Source organism: Chrysemys picta, chromosome 6 (assembly GCF_011386835.1).
Source record: "Chrysemys picta bellii isolate R12L10 chromosome 6, ASM1138683v2, whole genome shotgun sequence".
NCBI classification, from domain to species: Eukaryota; Metazoa; Chordata; order Testudines; family Emydidae; genus Chrysemys; species Chrysemys picta.
Window position 1 is genome coordinate 118,458,443 of NC_088796.1, and position 24,981 is coordinate 118,483,423.

General features: G+C 40.1%; 1 protein-coding gene across 1 annotated transcript in view; it reads right to left on the minus strand.

The window, feature by feature from the left end:
- The window catches only part of SHOC1 (shortage in chiasmata 1), a 124,447-nt gene that overhangs the window by 63,059 nt on the left and 36,407 nt on the right, over positions 1-24,981 (minus strand). The window contains exons 6-12 of the mRNA XM_065550578.1: positions 12,403-12,565; positions 8,426-8,528; positions 7,320-7,470; positions 3,697-3,804; positions 2,395-2,524; positions 1,475-1,569; positions 178-420 (exon numbers count right to left, since the gene is read on the minus strand). Coding sequence (XP_065406650.1) covers positions 178-420; positions 1,475-1,569; positions 2,395-2,524; positions 3,697-3,804; positions 7,320-7,470; positions 8,426-8,528; positions 12,403-12,565 — 993 coding nt within the window. The remainder of the gene's footprint in view (positions 1-177; positions 421-1,474; positions 1,570-2,394; positions 2,525-3,696; positions 3,805-7,319; positions 7,471-8,425; positions 8,529-12,402; positions 12,566-24,981) is intronic.

The following is a 24,981-nucleotide window of genomic DNA, read 5'->3' on the forward strand; positions in this document are numbered from 1 at the left end:
GAGGCTAATTTATGCTTTTCTGAGTTCTTTTCTTTTTGAGAATGAGAATTTTTCTGATTCTTTTCTTAGTTGGTGCTATGCTACTATCCGTCACTGAACTGCATGATTGATCCTCTGTTAAAGATCTCCTTGCCATTCTTGTCATTGAACTTTTCTATCAAAAACAAATATACTTACTTTCTAACTGAAATTGTGTAATTTGTGAGAATACTTCCATTTTAGTAGTAAACATGCTGTTTGCACTACCCAAATCAGTGCTTAGTTGCTCCAAAGAATCTGGTAATACCAGATTTAGTCCTGAATGAATCCACCAGTCTGATTTCAATGGGCTAAACACTGGAGCTTCCACATGGACGGACAACATCTTTTTCAGTTCTGTAACTGAATGATGTTGAAATGTAGGTTCAACGGTCTGATTCTCTATAAAAAAAACAAGATAAAAACTAGTATAAAGTATTAATGGACTAGAAACTTGAGAAAAGAACACTTTTGACAGCAAAATTACAAAAAATATTCATGACTTAGACTATGTATATCCCTTGGTATATCTTTCCATTACTAATTCAGTATCATCACTTGCCTGAAGAGCAAAGAAAGAAACATTTACATAGCTTAGTAAGATATACATTTTTTCACCTTGTTTTTTGTGTTCAATTCCCCAGCTGTAATTCTATCTCTAGTCTGTTGATATAAACCTGCATTACAAATGATCCGAGATTTATTCATTATCTATGAGTTTACCTTCTATGCTTACAAGCATCTATTATAATCATTATTTGAAAACTCTAAATAGTAAATAGACTATTTTACAAATGAGGATGTAACTCACTTATCTCATGGAAGTCTTTTGGTGTTATTTCTTAACACTAACCATTGGGGTCAGAAATAATTTATGACTTAGTTGGTTTTGGTTCCATATTCCACTTTCTAATGTGTGCGTTTGGCATTGGAAACTTAGCTCTCCGTGAATATGATTCCACTAAGGAATTTATTAGTATGGATTTTTAAAAATTATTTGAAGATAAGAACATACTCTATAATAAAAATTGATATTTCAACAGAGCATGTTATAAGTTAGGTTTTTGTTACTGAGTTTTAGAAATTACTATACCCATTAAAATAATTATCAGGAGGTGAACTGAAGATTTTCAAACTGGGGGAAAGCTGTCATTTTATACAAACTAGCACTGTGGAAAGACAAACTAGTTATCTGCCTTACAAGAAGATTGATATAAAGGAAAAAAATCAAACATCCCACCTTAGATGCAATGGGATACATTTTTAGTGTGCAAACAGGAGCTGTATTCACACATTCCTTGCATTCTACATTAATTTTATAAACTTTGAAAATGTATCCTCAAATATCTGCATATATTTCTTCAAGCACTTCCCAGATTAATTTCTATGTTGTTGTAATATTTCACATACAACTCTTCTATATCAATTCAGTATATCAGAATTCATACTTCCTTACCTTCAAGCAAAAGAGAGTTCACAGCATTTTGGTATTTTTCTGACTGCCACACCAGGCACTCTAAATACTCCTTAGTTGACTCTATAAGCAGAATACTAAAACAAAGAAACAAAAAAGGAGACACGTGGTAAGGAGCTTAAATCATAGCTTGAGATTTTCAAATCAACTTTCTTCTGGTAATACATTTAGAGAAAGTAACTTTGCAAAAGTATTTACTTTCTCTCCAATCTTCTACTTTCTCTTATTGATTCATTTGGGGAAATCTTTCCTCCACATCTGTGGGTGCAGTGGGCTCTCTGGCTGCAGGACCAATGTGGTTCCACTCCCCAAAGAGGGGAAAAGATGAGGGGTATATATACCCCTTGAATGGGCTGGAGGTAAGCAAGGGGAAGCTAGTGTGGATCACGGTGGTAGGGAGGGAGACTGAGGTCCCCTGTTAAGAGGATGCTTTAGTCCTTCCATGTTTGTGGAGGGAGAATATTAAGACTGTGAAGGCTACTCTAGCAAATAGCATAGAGAAGCCGCCATGGAACAGCCCTGCTGGTACTTCTGTCACCACATGGATATCCCCAGCACTCGGCCAAGGTACTCACTGGGTGCTTCTCTGCTGAGGACTTTGGAGGATTCACTGCCACGGAGGTATGAGTCCTCACCTTCCCCAAGGATATTAAACCTCCTTACAGGAGGACAGCCTTAAAGCAACTCTCTTGGTCTTTTCAAGCTCCATGCACTGAGACCATGCACAGCGTGTATTCCCTGGAATAATGTTTCTCTCCAAGGCAAAGTGCACAATGGACGAAACCATCGGCAATGAACATCTCACAGAATGAGGCCATAAATTAACAGAATCCAATTAAGCTAGTTTTGCACTAATTTGGAGGAGGTTGTACCAGTTGTATTCTCATAAAACTTTTTCTTACCTGTTACCAACAGGAGAAATAGGTTCTGCCTGAAGTCCTGCATGAAGTGAATTCACGTGTGATCTTTGTGGTCTGCATGGCGGAGTTAGTGGTATTTCTACTTCATATTGAGGATATAAAGCGTAACTAACTGGGAATTGCAGAAAAATGACACCACATTTCACAAATATAAGTGAAAGAAATGTAAATATTTATGTATAACTGACACCAGTTACATTTTGTGTTTCAAATTTATTATGAAGATTTTATGTTTTATCACTTGAGCAATAAAGACCAAATTGTGGTACTTTAATATCTAGACAACAGAGGTAATAGTAATGCATAAATCACACTTTTTTACTGCTTTTCCTATGTGATTCTGGGAATCTCTGCACACCTAGCCAACCATTCAGAATTTAAAATCACCAGTTATTATTTTGGGGCATTTTTAAAAATTAAATGTTGATCAGCCGTGGCCCAGTTATGTAGCTCTTACTTAGATGGAATGGCTCTTTCAAATTATATTTGTGATGGTTCTAATATCACTCACATTGACAGTGAAACCTGCAAGTCTGAAGGTTTCACTGTCAATGTGAGTGATATTAGAACCATCACAAATATAATATAAGTTGCAAGTCTGCAACTCAGATACCTCAAACTCTGAGGGAGTCAATTATTGTTTCATATGCAAATAAAATTCAGTGCTACTTACAGCCCTAGTCTTGTAAATGCTTGTCACAGAAGACTCCCACTGAAATCAATTCAATTTCAATTGATGTTCCATATGCAGAGCACTTGCAAGATCAGATCCTATATTTTTAACCAGCTATGCAAACAAGATTGGGGAATCAAAGCAATCTCTTGTAGGTCACATTTATTGCTCTACTTTTGCCAGTAAAATGAATTTCAGACGTGCTTATTGATTTTTCTAGCTTGCAAGGAACTTGTTTCTTTGGTTGTTTTTTTTCCTTTATTTTTTTCACTGTAATTTTTTTACTAAACTAAAAGCTAGTTATAAACAAAGCTAGCAAATGCAAAAGGTAAGAATGTTGCCTGCAGTTCTGTCTCGCAGTCACAGGTGGTAAAAACCTGAAGAACAACTGGCCTCACTCTGCCTTTTATGTACTCAGGAGGGGTGAGAAGCTAGGGTGCGAGCTCACTCTGGGCACAAGTGCAGCCCACCTGACACCTCTGGCCACAGAGTCTGATCTCAAATGCACAGGACATGTGTGCATCAAATAATGGAATACATATGGAATACATAATCAAAGAATCATAGTTCTTAAAAACCACCACTGGATTTGCTTATAGAGCACTTCCTACCTGCCTCACTGCATTCCAGTGGATTTCTGCTTTGATTGAAACAAACCTCTTCCATTGTGGGACAGTATTTTGAAATCTCTATTTCATTTGTAATATTTGCAGTAAGATCTGAAAAGAGATAAAAAGGTGCCACAAATGATAACCATTTATTTCCTCAAAGCTGTTTCTTGAACAATGTTTTCTTTGTTTCTGTTTTCATTGATCCCCCATTATCATTTTGAATTTATCAATGCAAAGTACTGCAGTTACCATCAGTTACCAGGCAAACAGCAGAAGGTGTTCATAAGACCATAGCAATCGCCCTATGTGACCAGGTCAGTGGTCCATCTAGTCCCATATCCTGTCTTCACAGTGATTAGTACCAGCTGCTTCAGAGGAAGATGCAAGAAACCCTGTATTAGCTAGATGTGAAATAACCTGTCCTTAGGGAAAGTTTCCTCCTAACTTATGGAACACCACTCCCATGGGTGGCTTGTCAGCAGCTGGGATCAAACAGATGGCCTCTGGATCTAAAAGCATGAGCCTATACTGCCCGAGCTAAAAAACAAACAAACCTTTTTTAATTCTCTCATTTGCCAAAATAAATTAAAGTGTAATTTTTTTCTGGCCAAGTTGAGACCACAACCACAGTCTCCATGACTGTACAGGTAAGTTACTGCCACAAGCACTGATTTAAAAACTGAGCAGTGTCACTGAAGGTGTAACACTAATCCTGAAAAGCCAGAGGGTTTCTGATGCTTCCAAAACTCTTTTTTTAATATTTACTATTATGACTTTGAATATTCTTGTTATCCATATAAATATCTAATCCTTTTTGGAAACTTGCTAAGATCTTGGCCTAAATTATACCCCTTGACAATAAGTATCACAGGTTAACTGAATTTTGTGTGAAAAATTATTCCTTTTATCAGCTTTGTATGCCACTTTTCAATTTCACTGAATGTCCATTTGTTCTTTTATTTAGAGATAAAAGCTAATGCTTTAAAATGCCGATCCAAATTCTAGACAGATGTTGTTGATTCCTGGTAAAGGGCTTCTTTGAGAGAGAGAGAGAGAGAGAGAGAGAGAGAGAGTGTGTGTTCCTCCCCTGTCCTGTCCTAGCTTCCCAGGGCTGAAAATAGCTGTACTGATCTACCAAATCAGAGCAGATACATACCACCCCATCCAGGGATGTACGAAAGGCTGCTCTGCTCTGAGGAGGAAGGCTATAAGATGTGCAGTGGGAATCCTGGGAAATAGCAGGTTCACGAAAGAGTTTACCTTGGTCTGTGTTTAAATTGATAATCATGTTATTCAGTTCATGGTAAACATTTGATAGACATATGGAAAGAATATTGGTCTATGGCAGGGTTGTAATGTTTTTATCTGAGCCACTAGAAGACTCAGAAATACAAACTGCAGAAGGGTATTTTACTAATTTTTGTGTTTTGCTTAGATGTGTTCTATGACGCTAATCTCAGGCCTTCCGTAACGTTTTGAAGGAGAACCCTAATGTGCATACTAAGTAATAACAATACTTAGCACTCATCAAGTGTACAAGAATCGAGATTACATTTTAACATGCGTTGACAAAAGTTTGCTATATATATTTGTACTGTGAAAGTGCTGCCATCACTATTTATTATTTTGTTCCTCTGGTCTAATGCTTTAGATATTGGTTTTTCTTTTACTTGCTTGTACGTACAATTGTGAAAATTACAATTAGTTTACAAATATAGAAAATCAAATGTTTATAGTAATAAAATAGTTTGTGTGTGTTTGGTAGATTATACAATGCACTATTACATACAGAAAATTGCATTAAAAGCACGTTGTTTAGGTTGCAAAGTCAAGGACTGAAAAGTTAGGAAATTCCAGATTTATGGTTGCTCGTACAACTATAATTCTATCCCTTTGTGAATTGATCCTTTACACTGAATAAGGCAGTGATTCCATGGGGAAAAAACAGCATGAGATTATGTAATTTGACAGTACTATAATACATACACAAAATTAAATTGCACAGGTAACCTTAATTTTGGTATTTCCTAACTTTCAAGATCTTGACTTTGCAACCTAAATAACTTTCTTTAAATGTCATATTTATACTAGTTTTTAAATTCATGCAGTTCTTTTTCATTTTTGTGGGTTACTTCTTAGAGGGTTTTTTTAAAGGAAAAAGATGAAAAAAGAATTCTATGATGTACAAATGCAACATCCCCATATCACGAGCAGGGTTTGACTCCGGGACTTTCAGCACTGTAACATAGGCTACCACCACTGGAGCTAAAGGACTAAGGCCTAACTAGGTTAGTTGACAGCAGGAGAAAGCTGTTAGCCAAGAAAGTGATGGACCACTGGGTTCTGAGGGTAGTAGTAGGGGGAACCCAGCTGGCACTCTCTCTCCATGGTGTTAGATTAGGGACATCTGGTCCCATATGGTATTCCTGGAAGGTGGGGAGGAAATGGATCATTGGTCAAGTGCCGGGGGTTGCTCTGAGAGAAGCTGGCCTAGCTCTCTTTCCCGCCAATCAAGACGTGGTGGGTTTCTGCCCCATGCGGCACATAGAGCACTAGGGTCATGGGCCAGGTCCAGAGGGATATGGAACCAAGCCCATTTCTTACTTCCACTCCATTGTTACAGTTGTCTTGGTATTCACAATACAGTATCATCTGCCATTGCTACTTTGGCAGCCTATAGAATATTTGTAAAAAGCAACAGAGGGTCCTGTGGCACCTTTAAGACTAACAGAAGTATTGGGAGCATAAGCTTTCGTGGGTAAGAACCTCACTTCTTCAGACTTGCATCTGAAGAAGTGAGGTTCTTACCCACGAAAGCTTATGCTCCCAACACTTCTGTTAGTCTGAAAGGTGCCACAGGACCCTCTGTTGCTTTTTACAGATTCAGACTAACACGGCTACCCCTCTGATAGTATAGAATATTTGTATTTTTAGTTATTATTTGGCAGGCTGCCAACATTTTCCTGAGGAACAAAAGAGAACAAAGTAAGTATTTTTAAAAGTTTAATAGAAAAATGCAAATGGAGTTTCATGGGATAAAGAAAAAGCACTTCAGCAGGAGAATAACTCTCAGGCTATCAATATCAAAGGTCTGCTGCTAACAGTGGAGGTGGGAGAACTTCTCAAAGAAAAGGTGATAAGAATATTTTGAAATAGAGATGGTAGTCAAAGTAAATACAGAGGCTGTTACCAGCTCCCCCTATAATGTTGTGGACAACTTATATGGAGTGACTGTACTGCACGAATTATTGTAAACTACTCTGGGATGTCTAAAAAATTCATCTTAGCTTAGCTAACCTATTCCGTTATTATCATTAGAAACACTCTTCCACCTCAATAACAATATCTGCTTCTGAAATAACATGGGCTTGAATTGAGGTGTACAGTATGTAAGAGATCACTTCCTTTTGGCTGCTTACAGGAAACTTTAATACTTTGAAATTTGAAATGCCAAACCTGTTCCACAATTTCATACACAGAATGGGCCTTATTCTCATCTGATTTATACTAGTCTGAATCAGTAGTAATTCAAGTGAAGATAATGGAGTTAAAAAGATAATGGTGTGAAGTCTGTGCAAATGAGAGGAGAATTGGGCCCAATATATCAAGCAAACAATTCTCACCTTTGATTTTATTTTCACTCCTACTTTCATCTGTTATAATTTCTGGTGCTAATTTTAACAACTCTTTCAGTTCCAAGCACGATGGAATCTCAACTTTCTGTCTGAAGTCTGTTGTCTTGTTGGATTCTAACTCAACAGGCAGCATTAATGACTGAAAAAATAATAAACACAGTAACACTGGGACAGATAAGGTTTAAATTTGTGATTTTTTGCTTTTACTATTTAATTTAGACTTTTATTTTTAAATAGTTTGCAGAAATATAGACCAAGAATGGCTTAAGAGTAGAAAGAGGGTTGAATTCATGGGGAAAAAGAAATCAGACTAAAATAAATGACTTTTATACACAGAAAAATTTTTCCAAGTCAAGTGTAGTACTGGTGTAAAAATAACTGGAAGAACTTGATTAGTGCTACAGGCAGTGCTGACATGATGCCTGCTCTTGTCGGTATGGTATCAGAGAAGGACTATACCCTCACTTTCCCTTTGCACTCTGGTGTGGCTGTGCTGAAGAAGCACCAGATATAAATACTTGAATTAGGTTTAATTAGTCCTGCTACTCAGCATGCTCCCTGAGTACTTCCTTCATTCCTTCAGTGATACATCTACTCTGCCCTCCCCAGTGCCATTCTGCCTCTGTAGAGACATAATGTGCCTCGAACTGTAAGAAATATTATTTTTAAAGTGTTGCAAAACTGAGCATAATAGTAAAAAAGGGACTTACCTGAACCTTCCCTTCCCCCTCCACACACCCTCCCAAGACATACACACAAAGGCTAGATCCTTCTCCACTTGATTTCCACTTTTGATCTGATGTCACCAATCTAGCATGTGCTGGTGCATCTGATCATAGCAGAAATAGACACCCCAAGTGGGGCTTCCTATCACAGGCCTCCAAAAAAACAAAACAAAAAAACCTGGTTTAAACTAATACTCTTTTTTTTTAAATGTTGGCTAATGGAGGCATTTGGCACAGTTTGCAAAAATTAAGGGAATTCTGTTAAAGTGACTTACAAGTCACTTTTAAGTCAGAAGACAGGTACATATATTGATAAGTGTATTAAGCAGCAGTCACTAAAATCACTGGGATGAAACTTATTTATAATACCTCCTCATCCTTTAAAGACATTCGACAAAAAATTTCCTTAACTACATGTAGTTCTTTTTCATTTTCATGAGTCTCTGCGTTGCTTTGGAAAGTCAAGCATTCCCTATTAAAAGATCAGCAAAATAGCACAAGTTTCAGAATGGTAGCCATGTTAGTCTGTATCAGCAAAAAGAACAGGAGTACTTGTGGCACCTTAGAGACTAACAAATTTATTAGAGCATAAGCTTTCGTGGGCTAAAACTCGCTTCATCGGATGTATTCATTCATCCTACTGTATTTTCCACTGCATGCATCCGATGAAGTGGGTTTTAGCCCACGAAAGCTTATGCTCAAATAAATTTGTTAGTCTCTAAAATAGCACAAGTGACTTCTCTTTAGTTTGTTGGTTTATATTCATGATGCAAAGTTTTAATAGTAACCTTGATGACAATACATGTCAGAAAAATGATTAAAAAAACCCTACAATTTTCTAGGAAAACAATTCTAAGGCATGCTGTAATAATTTGAACATTAAACTGACATGACGCCTGTTCATCATACTATCCAAGAATTGTTAATTTATGTACAGAGGAGAAAAATTTAATATTGTAGAATTAAACATTGTCACAACATTCAAACTCCCCAGTCATTTGAAATTGCTTTACATTGCAGGATTGTAGAATCTTATTTTCTTACCAAAATAAGTTTTTCTAATGTATGAAGAGCTTTTATGATTTAGTACAACTCAAAATTTCTTGAATCCTTCAGTTTTTATAAACTTTTACTTTTCTTTCTGTGAATCACTGTGTATTTATTAATGCAATGAAATAAGTCAGAGTATGTTTAATATTAAATAAAATTAAAATGTAAAAATGTTCTTCAAAGGCAAACTGACAGGCTTTTTAAATACAAAAGAAATAAAAAGGAAGAACTAGATTAACACTTGCTCTGTGAAGGAGTGCAGGAAGCAGGAGAGAGTGCATAGAGTCACTTCCCATTGCCTTCTCCCCCATGTCTTTAAAGGCTTTATGATTGTGAAATGCACCATTGTTCAGGGAGTATACTTCCTCACCAACAGTGGGGCACCACTACCTCCCAGAAATAATAATTTTGATTTAAGAGTATAAATCACTAAAGCCCAAATCCTGAGATTTTATTTAGTTTTAATTTCAGTGGAAGTTTGCCTGAGTAAAGGATGGCTCTCCTTTGTGGCTACTTCTCCCCAACTGTTCCACGGAGGAAGCATCGTTCCCCAGATGGAGCAAGCTGCTAGGATTGTATGGATCAGCAGGAGGCCAGTGCCATCCACGTGAAGGCTCCATGCCTCCATACCAGCTCTTGGCCTCCGGTTGCCCTCCTCCTTTGCTTTCTACATTTTTGGCAGCATATTTCCAGTGGAGACAGTTGAGAAAGAAACTGACCTCTCACACAATCTGAGTGTCACATCTAGGAGCTCAGCCAGGGACAGGGGCGGCTCTAGCTTTTTTGCCGCCCCAAGCACGGCAGTCAGGCAGCCTTCAGCAGCATGCCTACGGGCAGTCCGCCGGTCCCGCGGATTTGGTGGCATGGCTGCGAGAGGTCCGCCGGTCCTGCAGATTCAGCGTACCCACCGCCGAATTGCCGCTGAAGCCACGGGACCGGTGGACCTCCCGCAGGCATGCCGCCGAAGGCAGCCTGACTGCCGCCCTCGGAGCAAGCGGCTGCCAAACGACGTTAGAAGGGAGCATTACGCAACTTTAAACGAGCATGTTCCCTAATTGATCAGCAACGTAACAATGAAACAACTGGGACGTCTTTAAGTGAGGAGTTACTGTATTCGTCTAAGAAGCTGGGAATGGGCGACGGGATGGATCACTTGATGATTACATGTTCTGTTCATCCCCTTTGGCCACTGTTGGATGACAGGATACTGGGCTAGATGGACTTTTGGTCTGACCCAGTATAGCCATTCTTATCTTCCTGTACTGTTCATCAGAATAATGACTTAATTTTCCAAACACCCTGTCAGATAAGGGAATATTATTATCCCCATTTTACAAATGGGGAATTGAGGCATCGACGGCCAATGGGAATGCATGCCTAGGTGCTTTTGAAAATCCCACTAAGTACCTGTCTGCCTCTTTAGGCACATAAATATGCTTAAAAATCTGGCCCAAAGAGGTTTAAAGTCAAAAGAATCTACTACATTTGGATGCCCAATCTGAGATGCCTAGGATGTGACTTTTCAGATTACTTAGCATTATATAGCATTTTATATGCTCAAAGCACAGTTCCCATTGACTTCAGTTCCAGCTGTAAACGCTCAGCACGTCTGTAGATCAGACCCCTAGGTCTCAAGCTGAGCACACAGAAAATGAGGAACACACAACTAGTGACTATTTCTGAAAAGTCTGGTTTAAGAGACTTGCCTAGCATTACATAGGAACTCTTTGGCAGAGACTGGGATAGAATCAAGATCTCTAGGGCAGCATTCAACTGACTTAACCACAAGACCATCCTTTTTCCTCTTGCAATCTCCTGCCTCATTCACTACACACCTTCCAACTTCTGCAACAAATGAGGCAGGGTTCCTGCAGACAACATTCTCCTTCGTTACACAACCCTGATTTATTGCCAGAGCAGGTCCATCATGTGCACTGAGGCAGGGGTCCTACAGAAAAAGATTGTACGATATTGCATCTGCAAAGGGGGGTTGAATTACAGTTGAACAAGCTACCTTAATTCTGGTATTTCCTAACCTTTGAGTGCTTGCCTTTGCAATCCTACTAATGATTTTATTGTAGTTTTTTGAGTGTGTAATTTGATTGCTTTTAAAAAAAAAATCTAACTGAAAAAAATGGAAATTCCATCATGTGATATCATATTGACACCCATGTTTCATCAGCAGGGTTGGAGCCTTTAGATCCACTCCTCAGACCTCTTCCATATCAGCATGATTAAGCTGCAAAGCTCTACTTAGCATGTGTGAACAGAGATTTTTCAAAGGGTTATAACTCAGCCAAATTTGTGCAGATATTCATGGGGATGACAAAAGACACATCCCTGGCACAAAGGCAACCCCCCTGCCAAATTTCATATCCCTGAATTTTTCAACATGAACAAAAGAAAAAAACAAAAACATTTTTCACTAGACTTGTTCTCGGAAACAGGTGAACCATTCTGGCTGAAACATTTGCAAAAATAAACAGCCCAAGGCAGAAACTTGGTATGGAATGTTTCAGCCCAAATGGTTAAAGTCTGACAAAGATGCAAGCAACTGAAAACAAGGTCTTATAATGAAGAGTATTGGAAAACCTTAATAATAGGCCTATAATATTTTCTTAATCATGGAGTATTTTAATTATTTGTTCAGTGCTTTGTCTCAGGAAAGTTGAGTATTTCATAAATAAAATTATTATTTAAAAAGGTCAAAACATTAAACAAGCTAATGAACAATTTCAGATAATTTGGTGAGCAAATGAAGAGTATTTAATAGTCAACTGGATAAGTTTTGCATACTGTCCTACTTTTCTTTTTTCATTTGTTTAAGTTAAACATCAAGTTAAGATCTTGATTCTGCAATTAACTTTATGCAGACACAAATCCAAATCCTGCCCATTTAACTCAGTGAGAGTTTTGACTGACTAAGGAGGAGTGGGTTCTTTTAAAGCTGAACATTATTTCAGCACTACAAGCTGTATTTAAAAAAAAACCCACAGAAACAATCAGACATGTAGGGCCCTAAAAATCATATCACCTCTCTTATTCTATTTTCTTTAACGATGTATTTAACCTCCATCCTACACATTCTTCTTTCCATTACAAAGAGATTAAGTTTTTTAAACCAATTACATATCTTATTTCATTGCAATTATAAAGAAATCACAGCTGAACAAAATCCATAATGAAATAATATGAGTTAAGATGTTAAAGTGGCAATATTAATCACACTTATGATCCACATACATACAAGAGGAGGAGGTTTTATGTTCAAAAGTATATAACAACTTTGCAAGTACCTGAAAAGGTTCTCTTCAGTCAAAATCTGTCCTTTAGAATTTAAGAGGGGATCCTTCACTAAGAAAATTTTTAGTCTAGCCAAGAGGGTATGCAGAGTAGGTAGTCGTTTACGATATTCTTCCAAATTATCAACAAAAACAAGTTCATCTGCAATATATAAATCTTGAACAAGATAAGAAAAATAATACAATAGCAAGAAATTTAAAAGGGATAAGAAAAATCTAAACAGTTAAAATTGTGTAAAAGGACAGCTAAGTATTTGCATTTTTAAAATTTATTTTAAATGCTCACTGTTTGTAAAGCTCCTTTAGAATCTTAAAGCAACCTTATTTATGTTTCATTTGGCAAGCACTGATTTCCCAGCCCCCTGGCTTATTTTTAAAAAAGCATATACTAAACAAGATTTCTTTCTATTCACTTCCTAATTTGTGTACTAGCATCTGTCAGACAAACCTTACAAATGGGGTTTTGTTGGGTAATTTACACATATAAATGAGACCAGTGTCTGGGTACTGTATTCCCTTTGCTGGGAATGAAGTACTCTTATGTTCTTCATCTCTACAGCATAATGTTTATATATAGATACAACATAAAATGTACCCCTCCCACTCATAAAATTTGGCAACAGCAGTGGATTTATTTAAAAATCAAGAAAACATTTAAAATGCTGAAGTACAGAACATCAGACTATAGCCATTTTAAGATACTTCAAATTATGGGCCTTAGTTATTGGATAAGGTCCCTATTCATTCATACTTTTGCACTTTTTATCCTGAGCAGTTAGCCAATATACAGCACTATGGCCTGGTCTACACTACGACTTTAATTCGGATTTAGCAGCGTTAAATCAAATTAACCCTGCACCCGTCCACACAACGAAGCCATTTAATTCGAAATAAAGGGCTCTTTAAATCGATTTCTGTACTCCACCCCGACGAGCGGAGTAGCGCCAAAATCGATTTTATCATTTCGAATTAGGGTTAATGTGGCCGCAATTCGATGGTATTGGCTTCCGAGAGCTATCCCACAGTGCACCATTGTGACCACTCTGGACAGCAATATGAACTCGGATGCACTGGCCAGGTAGACAGGAAAAGCCCCGCGAACATTTGAATTTCATTTCCTGTTTGCCCAGCGTGGAGAGCACAGGTGACCACAGATAGCTCATCAGCACAGGTAACCATGCAGGCCGATAATCAAAAAAGAGCACCAGCATGGACCGTACGGGAGGTACTGGATCTGATCGCTATATGGGGAGAGGATTCAGTGTTAGCAGAACTTCGTTCAAAAAGAGGAAATGCAAAAACTTTTGAAAAAATCTCCAAGGGCATGATGGAGAGAGGCCACACAATAGGGACTCAGATCAGTGCCGCGTGAAAGTCAAGTAGCTCAGACAAGCCTATCAAAAAACAAAGGAGGCAAACGGTCGCTCCGGGTCAGAGCCACGGACATGCCGCTTCTACGACGAGCTGCATGCAGTTCTAGGGGGGGCCGCCACCACTACCCCACCTCTGACCGTGGATTCTGAGGCGGGGATAATCTCATCAGCTACACCTGAGGATTCTACGGACGGAGAAGAGGAGGAGGAGGAGGACGAGCTTGCAGAGAGCACCCAGCACTCCGTTCTCCCCAACAGCCAAGATCTTTTTCTCAGCCTGACTGAAGTACCCTCCCAACCCAGTATCCAAGACCACGACCCCATGGAAGGGACCTCAGGTGAGTTTACCTTTTAAAATATAAAACTTGTTTTAAAAGCAAGGGTTTTTAATGATTACTTTGCCCTGAGGACTTGGGATGCATTCGCAGCCAGTACAGCTACTGGAAAAGTCTGTTAACGTGTCTGGGGATGGAGCGGAAATCCTCCAGGGACATCTCCATGAAGCTCTCCTGGAGGTACTCCAAAAGCCTTGCCACAAGGTTTCTGGGCAGTGCAGCCTTATTCCGTCCTCCATGGTAGGACACTTGACCGAGCCATGCTTGCAGCAAGTAATCTGGTATCATTGCATGACAAAGCCTGGCAGCGTATGGTCCCGGTGTTTGCTGGCATTCAAGCAACATCCGTTCTTTATCTTGCTGTGTAATCCTCAGGAGAGTGATATCGCTCATGGTAACCTGGTTAAAATACGGGAATTTAATTAAGGGGACAGAGGTGGCAGTTCCTACTGGGCTGTTTGCTGTGGCTGAAAAGAAATCCTTCCCTGCAGTTAGCCAAGCGCGGGGGGGAGGTGGGAATTGGCCCAGAGCTTTTCGCGTTTGGCTAGCAGGGATCTTCCCTGATACCAGCCACGCGGTGCGGGGAGGGGTAAAGCGATCATCCAGAGAATTGGATGGGAGGTGGTGGTTAGTTTGTTTTCTGCTGCTGAATGTTAACAGGAAAACTGGAGCACTCAACGGGCTTTGCTTGGTATGTGGGAAAGGAGGGCGCAGAAGCCGAAAGACAATGGCTTACCATGGCCGCATGCAAGCCGAATTCTGTTGCCCGGACCTGCGTCTGTGATCTCTAGCAGCAAAGCCACAGGCACTCAATATTAAGAGGCAAAATGCGACCTTGCACAGAAATCACATGTGCTATGTGAATAGTGTTGGTCACCGTGAAAGAGTATAAGCATTGTTCTGTAAAATGTATCTTTTTAAAAACTTCTCTCCATTTTTCCATCCCTCCAGCAGCTGCAAATTCTTCAAGCCTCCCTCCTCCATCCCGAAGGCTATCACAGATAAGGCATCGGAAAAAGAAGACGCGAGACGAGATGTTCGCAGAAATCATGGAATCCACCTGCAGTGACAGAGCTCATCTGAATGAGTGGAAGGACACGGTTTCAAAGTATAGGAAAGAAGCCAGTGAACATGAGGACAGGAGGGACCAACGTGAGGACAGGAGGGATGCTCGAGATGAGAGGTGGAGGCAGGAAGATCAGAGGAGGCAGGATGCAATGCTGGGGCTGCTGCGTGAGCAAACAGACATGCTCCGGCGTCTGGTGGAGCTTCAGGAACGGCAGCAGGATAACAGAGTGCCGCTACAGCCCCTGTATAACCCCCCTCCCCATGTTCCATAGCCTCCTCACCCAGACGTGTAAGAACGCGGGGGGGGGGGGGGAGGCTCCGTACACCTTCCCATTCCACCCCAGTGGACAGCCCAAGCAAAAGGCTGTCAATTTTTTAACCTTTTTTTAGTGGCCTTTTCCTTCCCACCTATCCTCCTCCCAAACCCCACCCAGGTTCCCTCCCTCTTTTTATAATCTATTAATAAAGAATAAATGATTTTTAAACGATAGTGACTTTATTTGGTTTGAAAGCAAGCTGGGGGAAGAGGGAGGGTGGGTTCCTTACAGAGAATGAGTCAATAAAGGGGGCGGGTTTTCATGAAGGAGAAACAAACAGATATTTCACACTGTAGCCTGGCCAGTCATGAAACTGGTTTTCAAAGCTTCTCTGATGCACAGCGCTTCCTGGTGTGCTCTTCTAATCGCCCTGGTGTCTGGCTGCGCGTAATCAGCAGCCAGGCGATTTGCCTCAGCCTCCCACCCCGCCATAAAGGTCTCGCCCTTACTTTCACAGAGATTGTGGCGCACACAGCAAGCAGAAATAACAATGGGGAGATTGGTTTGGCTGAGGTCTGAGCGAGTCAGTAACGATCGCCAGCGACCTTTTAAATGGCCAAATGCACATTCTACCACCATTCTGCACTTGCTCAGCCTGTAGTTGAACAGCTCCTGACTCCTGTCCAGGCTGCCTGTGTATGGCTTCATGAGCCATGGCATTAAGGGGTAAGCTGGGTCCCCAAGAATAACTATTGGCATTTCAACATCCCCAACAGTTATTTTCTGGTCCGGAAAGTAAGTCCCTTGCTGCAGCCCTTTAAACAGAGTAGTGTTCCTGAAGACGCGAGCGTCATGAACCCTTCCCGGCCAGCCCACGTTGATGTTGGTGAAACGTCCCTTGCGATCCACAAGTGCTTGCAGCACCATTGAGAAGTACCCCTTGCGGTTTATGTACTGGGTATCCTGGTGCTCCGGTGCCAAGATAGGGATATGGGTTCCATCTATCGCCCCACCACAGTTAGGGAATCCCATTGCAGCAAAGCCATCCACTATGACCTGCACATTTCCCAGAGTCACTACCTTTCGTAGCAGCACCTGTGTGATTGCTTTGGCTACTTGCATCACAGCAGCCCCCACAGTAGATTTGCCCACTCCAAATTGATTCCCGACTGACCGGTAGCTGTCTGGCGTTGCAAGCTTCCACAGGGCTATCGCCACTCGCTTCTCAACTGTGAGGGCTGCTCTCATCTTGGTATTCTGGCGTTTCAGGGCAGGGGACAGCAAGTCACAAAGTTCCATGCAAGTGCCCTTACGCATGCAAAAGTTCCGCAGCCACTGGGAATCATCCCACACCTGCAACACTATGCGGTCCCACCAGTCTGTGCTTGTTTCCTTTGCCCAGAATCGGCGTTCCATGGATAGAACCTGCCCCATTAACAACATGATCTCCAAAGCACCGGGGCCCGCGGTTTGACAGAATTCTGTGTCCGTGTCCATGTCCTCATCACGCTTGTCGCTGCGCTGCCGCCGCCGCTGCTGCTGCCTCCTCGCCTCGTTTTTCTGGTCCTGGCTCAGCATAAACTCCACGAGAACGCGCAAGGTGTTTACAATGTTCATGACTGCTGTCTTGAGCTGAGCAGGCTCCATGCTTGCCGTGGTATGGAGTCTGCAGTGTTCACCCAGGAAAAAAGGCGCAAAATGGTTGTCTGCCGTCCGTTGCTTTTATGCAGGGAGGGAGGGAGGGGTGAGGCTGTACCCAGAACCATCTGCGACAATGTTTTTTGTCCCATCAGGCACTGGGATCTCAACCCAGAATTCCAATGGGCGGGGGAGACTGCGGGAACTATGGGATAGCTACCCACAGTGCAACGCTCCAGAAATCGACGTTAGCCCCGGAACATGGACGCACACCGCCGAACTAATGTGCTTAGTGTGGCCGCATACATTCGACTTTATACAATCTGTTTCCCAAATTCGAATTATATAAATTCGGATTAATCCCGTAGTGTAGACATACCCTATGAGTTGTTTCTGGTAGGAGGAGAAAATGGTGATGAAGTCAGGTATTTCTTTGATGCAATCCTGTTTATTTACAAATAATGCACACAAAGTCCAGGCAGTATCCCTGACCACAGTATGAATCAAACAACTGGAGGCAATTTCCTTGCTTAGAATTCTAAGTCTCTTTCCAGCCAGCATGCTGTCCAGAAAGCTCGCTCTTTCTCTCAGCTCTCTCTCTGTGTTGTGTCCAGCCTTGGCTGTCTGCCTCTTTCTGACTGCTTCAACTCACACAGGGTTTGTGTACACTGCAATAAAACAACTGCAGCCGGGCTGTGGGGCTATAAAACTTCACTGTAGATGTTTGGGCTCTGGCTGGAGCCCAGACTCTGAGATCCCATGATGGAGGATGGTCCCAGAGCCTGGGCCCAACCCGAGTATCTACACTGCAATTTTATAGCCCCACAGCTCAAACCCCACGAGCCTCAGTCAGCTGACTTGGGCCAGCCATGGTGTTTTATTGTAGTGTAGACATACCCACAGAGAGACACATAGCTGCAATCAAATCAGTCCCCAGTCCCTGTCTTTGCATTCTGTCTAGTCTTTGGGCAGTGGCTTCCATTGTTTCATCCATTACTAAACAAAGGGGCACTTCTGGTAATTTGTTTCCTCATAGCCTGAATGGAAGGAAGGAGGCCAGCATGTCCAACAGTTTGAGTGAGGTTTGTGATTGCTCACAGATCAAAGACAAGCTTGCTGGGAGGCAGCCAACCAATCTGCAGCATAACAACACTACTTCTAGAAAGATCTGACAAGTTTAGGGCTGCTTTCCACTTGCAGAGAGGCACAAAGCAGCTGGAGTATGGCCCGCAAGGGGAACATTTAACTCCAAATTTAGATCTCTGTGGAACATAAAAAGGAAGCCACTTTCAGTAACTTTAAAGTTCTGAACATTTAAAAATATCTATTTTGCACTTTCACATTAGAACTTTCCTAGACATTCTATTTTTCCTCAGGCCTTTTAAGGACACCCCATTTAGGGATACCATAGAGAGTTGCCAAAACTGTGCAGAGTTTGTAAGCTATACAAAACAAATAATTTCATATAAAGAAACCCACCAATTCAACAAGTAATGCCTTACTAAGAGACACCTCATTGAAAGATGGCTCAGTTAAAAATGGCGATGAAAGCTGCTAGGGCTGCCTACAAAGTTTACAATATCTCCCAATCACGGAGCTTACAATCTCTGCTGTAAAGCTTGTAAGATCCCCAACAGAATGGCTCTATATTTATTTATTTATTCATTTATCAAACAAAGCAATTAAATGCAAAAAATCCCCCAAACATTAATGCAAATTAAAGCTGAGAAATTAAGCATTCAAAAAGTTAAGTTTGTTCCCCAACAACATTAATTTGACTATACTGCACCAATGCAATATTTTCTATTACACTTTTCCTTGCTTAATATACAAATAGGATATGAATTCAATGGAAAGATCCAGAGAACACCACATACCCTAAAACAAGGCTATGCCAATAAGGCATAATTGAGCCCTCAATTTGCATAGCAATGCTGCATTTATAATCCTGATGCAATTATTCTTCAATGGTCTGTTTTCATGAAATGGTTCTAAAGGGCTTTAAAAGTATGAGAAATGGCTTAGTTTCCAATTAGTCTTAATATTTAAATACTTTAATGCATGTTAATCATTTTAATTAGCATATTTGCTTGTTAGCTTCAATAACCTTGTTATCATTTAACAATTAAGCATGTGCTTAGCTACTTTACTGAACAGGGGTGGATATAAGCACATTTTAAATTGCTTTATTGAGATGGGGCCTTATAGCTGGAGCAACCTGTAGTTAAGAACACATATGTGTCTGTTAAAAACTCCTATTTGAGCTTACAACTACTCAGTTTTTATCTTGGGAGTTGAAATTTTCAGGCTTTACTCTCTACAAAAGATTAATATTTTGAGAAAGTTTTAGTGAGGTAGTTCATTTGTTTCATACATCTTTGAGTACTAGGAGAGTGGGGGAAAACATACATTTGCCATTTAAAAAAATATTATTGCAATTAAATTATATTGCATTCCTTGAGACATAGTATAACTAAAAACTGTATCATAATGCATATGCACAAGAGAATATGGTTAAGGTTACCCATGGAACTTTCAAAAAAATGGCATGAATAATCGTAAAGTGTAACTGTGCAATCTTAATTGTAGTTGAATTATAATTCTGTAATATATCTGCTGTGTTATCATACACACTTCGGTCTTGATTCAGCATTCCATTCCTATTGATCAAAATACTAAAACGTGTGGGTAAATCCACTGACTTCACTGGGACATAAGCATGGGCTCAAGTGCTTTGCTGATTAGTTATAGATTTAAGCACATATTTAAATTAGGGCTGTCGATTAATTGCAGTTAACTGACACGGCTAACCCCAAAAAGTTAATAGTGATTAATCGCACTGTTAAACAATAGAATGCCAACTGAAATTTATTAAATATTTTGCATGTTTATCTATATTTTTAATATATCTATTTCAATTACCACACAGAAAACAGTGTTATTTTTTATTACAAATATTTGCACTGTAAACATGATAAACAAAAGAAATAGTATTTTTCAATTCACCTCTGACAAGTACTGTAGTGCAATCTTTTTCTCATGAAAGTGCAACTTACAAATGTAGGTTTTTTGTTACATAACTGCACTCAAAAACAAAATGATGCAAAACTTTAGAGCTACAAGTCCACTCAGTCCTATTCTTGTTCAGCCAATTGCTAAGATAAATAAGTTTGTTTACATTTACGGGAGATAATGCTGCCCACTTCTTAATTACAATGTCACCAGAAAGTGAGAACAAGCATTTGCATGGCACTGCTGTAGCTGGCGTTGCAAGATATGTATGTGCCAGATGCACTAAAGATTCATTTGCCTCTTCATACTTCGGCCATCGTTCCAGAGGACATGCTTTCATGTTGATGACGCTTGTTAAAAAAATAATCCGTTAATTAAATTTGTGACTGAACTCCTTGGGGGAGAATTGTATGTCTCCTGCTCTGTTTTACCCGCATTCTGCCATATATTTCATGTTACAGCAGTCTCGCATGATGACCCAGGACATGTTGTTTGTTTTAAGAACACTTTCACTGCAAATTTGACAAAATGCAAAGAAGATACCAATGTGAAATTTCTACAGATAGCTACAGCATTCGAACCAAGATTTAAGAATCTGAAGTGCCTTCCAAAATCTGAGAGTGATGAGGTGTGGAGCATGCTTTCAGAAGTCTTAAAAGAGCAACACTCTGATACGGAAACTACAGAATCCAAACGACCAAAAAAGAAAATCAATCTTCTGCTGGTGGCATCTGACTCATGATGAAAATGAACAGGCGTTGGTCTACACTGCTTTGGATGGTTATCAAGCAGAACCCGTCATCAGCATGTCCCCTGGAATGGTGGTTGAAGCATGAAGGGACATATGAATCTTTAGTGAATCTGGCATGTAAATATCTTGTGACACTAGCTGCAACAGTGCCATGCAAATGCGTGCTCTCACTTTAAGGTGACATAAACAAGAAGCAGGCAGCATAGCTCAGTGGTATGAGCACTGGCCTGCTAAACCCAGGGTTGTGAGTTCAATCCTTGAGGGGGCCACTTAGGGATCTGGGGCAAAAATCAGTACTTGGTCCTGCCTAGTGAAGGCAGGGGGCTGGACTCAATAACCTTTCAGGGTCCCTTCCAGCTCTATGAGATAGGTATATCTCCATATATTATCTAATGTAAACCAACTTGTCTGTCTGAGCAATTGGCTGAACAAGAAGTAGGACTGACTGGACTTGTAGGCTCTAAAGTTTTACATTGTTTTATTTTTGAACACAGGTTATTTTTGTACATAATTCTACATTTGTAAGTTTAACTTTCATGATAAAGAGATAGCACTACAGTACTTGTATTAGGTGTACACTTTGTATTCTGTGTTGTAATTGAAATCAATATATTTGCAAATGTAGAAAATGTCCATAAATATTTAATAAATGGTGTTCTATTATTGTTTAACAGTGCGATTAATCGTGCAATTAATATTTTTAATTGCACGATTAATCGCGATTAATTTTTTTAATTGCTTAGCAGCTCTAATTTAAATGCTTTGTTGAACTGAAGCCTTTATGCTAGTACAATTCTCACTGAACTGGACACAGCTGGAGTGAGTACAAAACAATTTATAGTCATCCCAACGTGACCTCTTGCTGAGACCAGACATTATAAACACAACAGAATGGCTATTAACATTTTAAACTAACAGGACCTGATTCTAATCTCACACAGAGATAAATTGGGAAAAATTCCACTGAAATCATTGGCTTTCTACATGTAAAGATGATATGTGAGCTCTGGTTTACACTACAAACTTATGTCGGAATAACTACATCATTCAGGGATGTGGAAAATCACAGTTATACTGACCTAACTCCCAATGTAGACAGTGCTATGTTGATGGGTGGACTTCTCCCCTCAATATAGCTACTGCCTCTCGGGGAGGTGCATTACCTATGCCAATGGGAGAAGCTCACCCATCGACATAGGTAGCATTTTCATTAAGTGCTGCAGTGGTGCAGCAACTATAGACAAGTCCTGAAAGGTGAATTGAGCCAATTCTGTGAAGCTAAAATGGAATACCGGACCCAAATTTGGTTTTCAGCACTTCCACTCACCCTCCAGTTATGCCAACAGAATTGTACATCTTTTAATGAGTCACAGGACTTCCAAAGTTTTACTTTGTTTATATTTATTCATTGTTACAGAATGAACAATGCTTTGAGCAGGGGGTTGAACTAGATGACTTCCTGAGATCCCTTCCAACCCTGATATTCTATGAATAATAATTCAGAAGTCAATGTGCATACATTTTTAAAATATTTGAGTAATTTGCTATGCCATGCTTTATATTCTTCACATTGAAAAAGTTTGTTTCAAACAAGTATCTTCAAAACATGCACATTGCTACATTTTTTATACTTGTCAAAATAAAAAATGATTAATAAAAAACTTTGTGAAATGAACTGTAGTATTAGAATCAGAAGGATAACCATAATAAATATTTAACATGCACAAACAGGCCTGGAAGGAATATTGCATTAATAAAATAAGTTCTTGAGGAATAAATCTTGGCCTTACTCTGTTTGAATTACAAATTCAAATAGGCCATTCAGAATTCCATCTCAGGTTCTCATTAATTTGACACTATGCATCTTTTAAAACCAAGCTTATGATAACTATGTCATTAGAAGCATAATATTAATTCCTAATTACTTCTACTTATCAGTAATTTTCTTTTTTTTTTGGCTCTCTCTATACAGATCTAAAGCCTCAGAGAATGCAAGCTGGTATTGCACTGCCCACTGAGCACTGTGCACTACTTCCCAACATTAGCAGTCTCTCTAGTAAGCCACTGATTAATTAGTTTGCATGCCTTTCAAATATTTCAGAAGGGTACAGGAAGGTAGTTTATTAAAATGAGTCAGAAAATAAGTTTTCCTTAATAATTAAATTGTTTTCTTTTTAAGTTTCTTTCTTTAACAGCAATAATTGAGCAATGTGTTTTGCTATAGGACATAATCATGTCTTAATTACTTTGTATACATTAATCAATGTTGAACTGTTAATTCAGTATAAGATTCAACAACATACAGAATAATTTACAATTCTCTCTCATATCAAAATACAATTTAATCTCTTTGGCTTGTCAATTCATTTTTGTATAAGTATAGTTATAAATTATTATTTTTAATTTGCAGTTAAATATAATTAAACATTTTTATTGTCCACATTTCATACTCTTCTTTTTCTTTTTCAGAGACAGTTATCTATGGAAATCTAGCTCTATTAAAGTTGTTTAAAGTGTCAAAGTAACAACTAGGTAATGTAAAACTTGTAAAGTTATTGACCAAACTACAGAGCAAGTAGTTAGCCTCTCTTTGAACTCCTATAATGTGTATAATATATACAAATATTCACAAGTAAATTAGACCTTGAACAGAAATAAATATCCTTGACAAAGTTTTCTGAGGTATGTAACATAACTCTAGGCATCTGATTTTTTGTGTGTGCACTTTTTTTAAAGTGCTTTTAATGTTATCAGGTGAATTAAGATTAGTGTACTTTCAACTATTAACCACAATATGCCTCCATTATTGATAGGAATGGTATCTTTACTAGTAAACATTATCTGGATATCTTGTACAATGCTGTACCGAGAGCCACCCGGGTCCTCTACGTGGCTCTGGGACATAACTCCATTTAAGTGATCGGATTGTTTCACTTTCCCAAAGTGGTAAACTTCTAGCAACTGCTTTGGATGGTGTTCATATGCAAAAAACTGTGATGCAATCTGGAGCAATAAGTATAATGTGAATCATAATTTCAGATTACTTAATGAAGACCTTATACATAATATTTGGGGTATTTTGGCACATTGTACTGTACAAGTTGAGGCCTCATCAGGGCCGGTGCAAGAATATTTTGCGCACTAGACCAAACTTCCACCTTGCGCCCCCCCCCGATGTCCAGCCCCCACCTTCCTACAGCCAAGTTCCCCCCAGGGGCCCAGATGTTCACAAAGAACAGGGGCCATGGGGGGGGAGGCTGCAAAGAGGGGGGTTGTATGGGGGTCTTCCAGGGGGTGAAGGTGGCAGAGAGGGGGGTGCATGGGATTGTTGCAGGGGGTGGAGGTGGCCAAGAGGTGGAGGGGGCAGGGGTGTAGTGGCAGGGAAGAGATTGCACAGAGGCAAAAGGGGCTCAGTGCAAGGGGGTGAAGGTGGCAGGGAGGGGTTTGCACAAGGAAGGAGTGGGCAGCCTTGTGCTCCACTGTTTAAAAAAAAATGTTTGGGGCACTGCTTTTTGGCGCCCCCAACCACTTGGCACCCTAGGCGGCCGCCTAGTCCGCCTAGTGGTTGCACCGGCCCTGGGCCTCACTGATCTGAAAACTTATGAGAAGACACAGTATTATCAGGGAAGGAATTGCACTGTGTGAACCACCTTTCTCCCAATAGGAAAGCAGAAAAATAAACTGCTTGCTCCTTCTCTTTCTTTAGGGAGAAAATGTGGAAGGGGGGGTGGAGGGGGAGGAGGAAGAATCCCCTTTGTCTTGGACTCCAAAAGAAAAGACGGTTACTCACCGTTGTAACTGTTGTTCTTCGAGATGTGTTGCTCATATCCATTCCATTAGGTGTGTGCGCGCCGCGTGCACGATCGTCGGAAGATTTTTACCCTAGCAACACCGGCGGGTCGGCTGTGGAGCCCCCTAGAGTGGCGCCTTCATGGCGCTGAATATATACACCCCAGCCGACCCGGCGCCCCCTCAGTTCCTTCTTGCCGGCTACTCCGACAGTGGGGCCGGGGGGCGGGTTTGGAATGGATATGAGCAACACATCTCGAAGAACAACAGTTACAACGGTGAGTAACCGTCTTTTCTTCTTCGAGTGCTTGCTCATATCCATTCCATTAGGTGACTCCCAAGCCCAACTT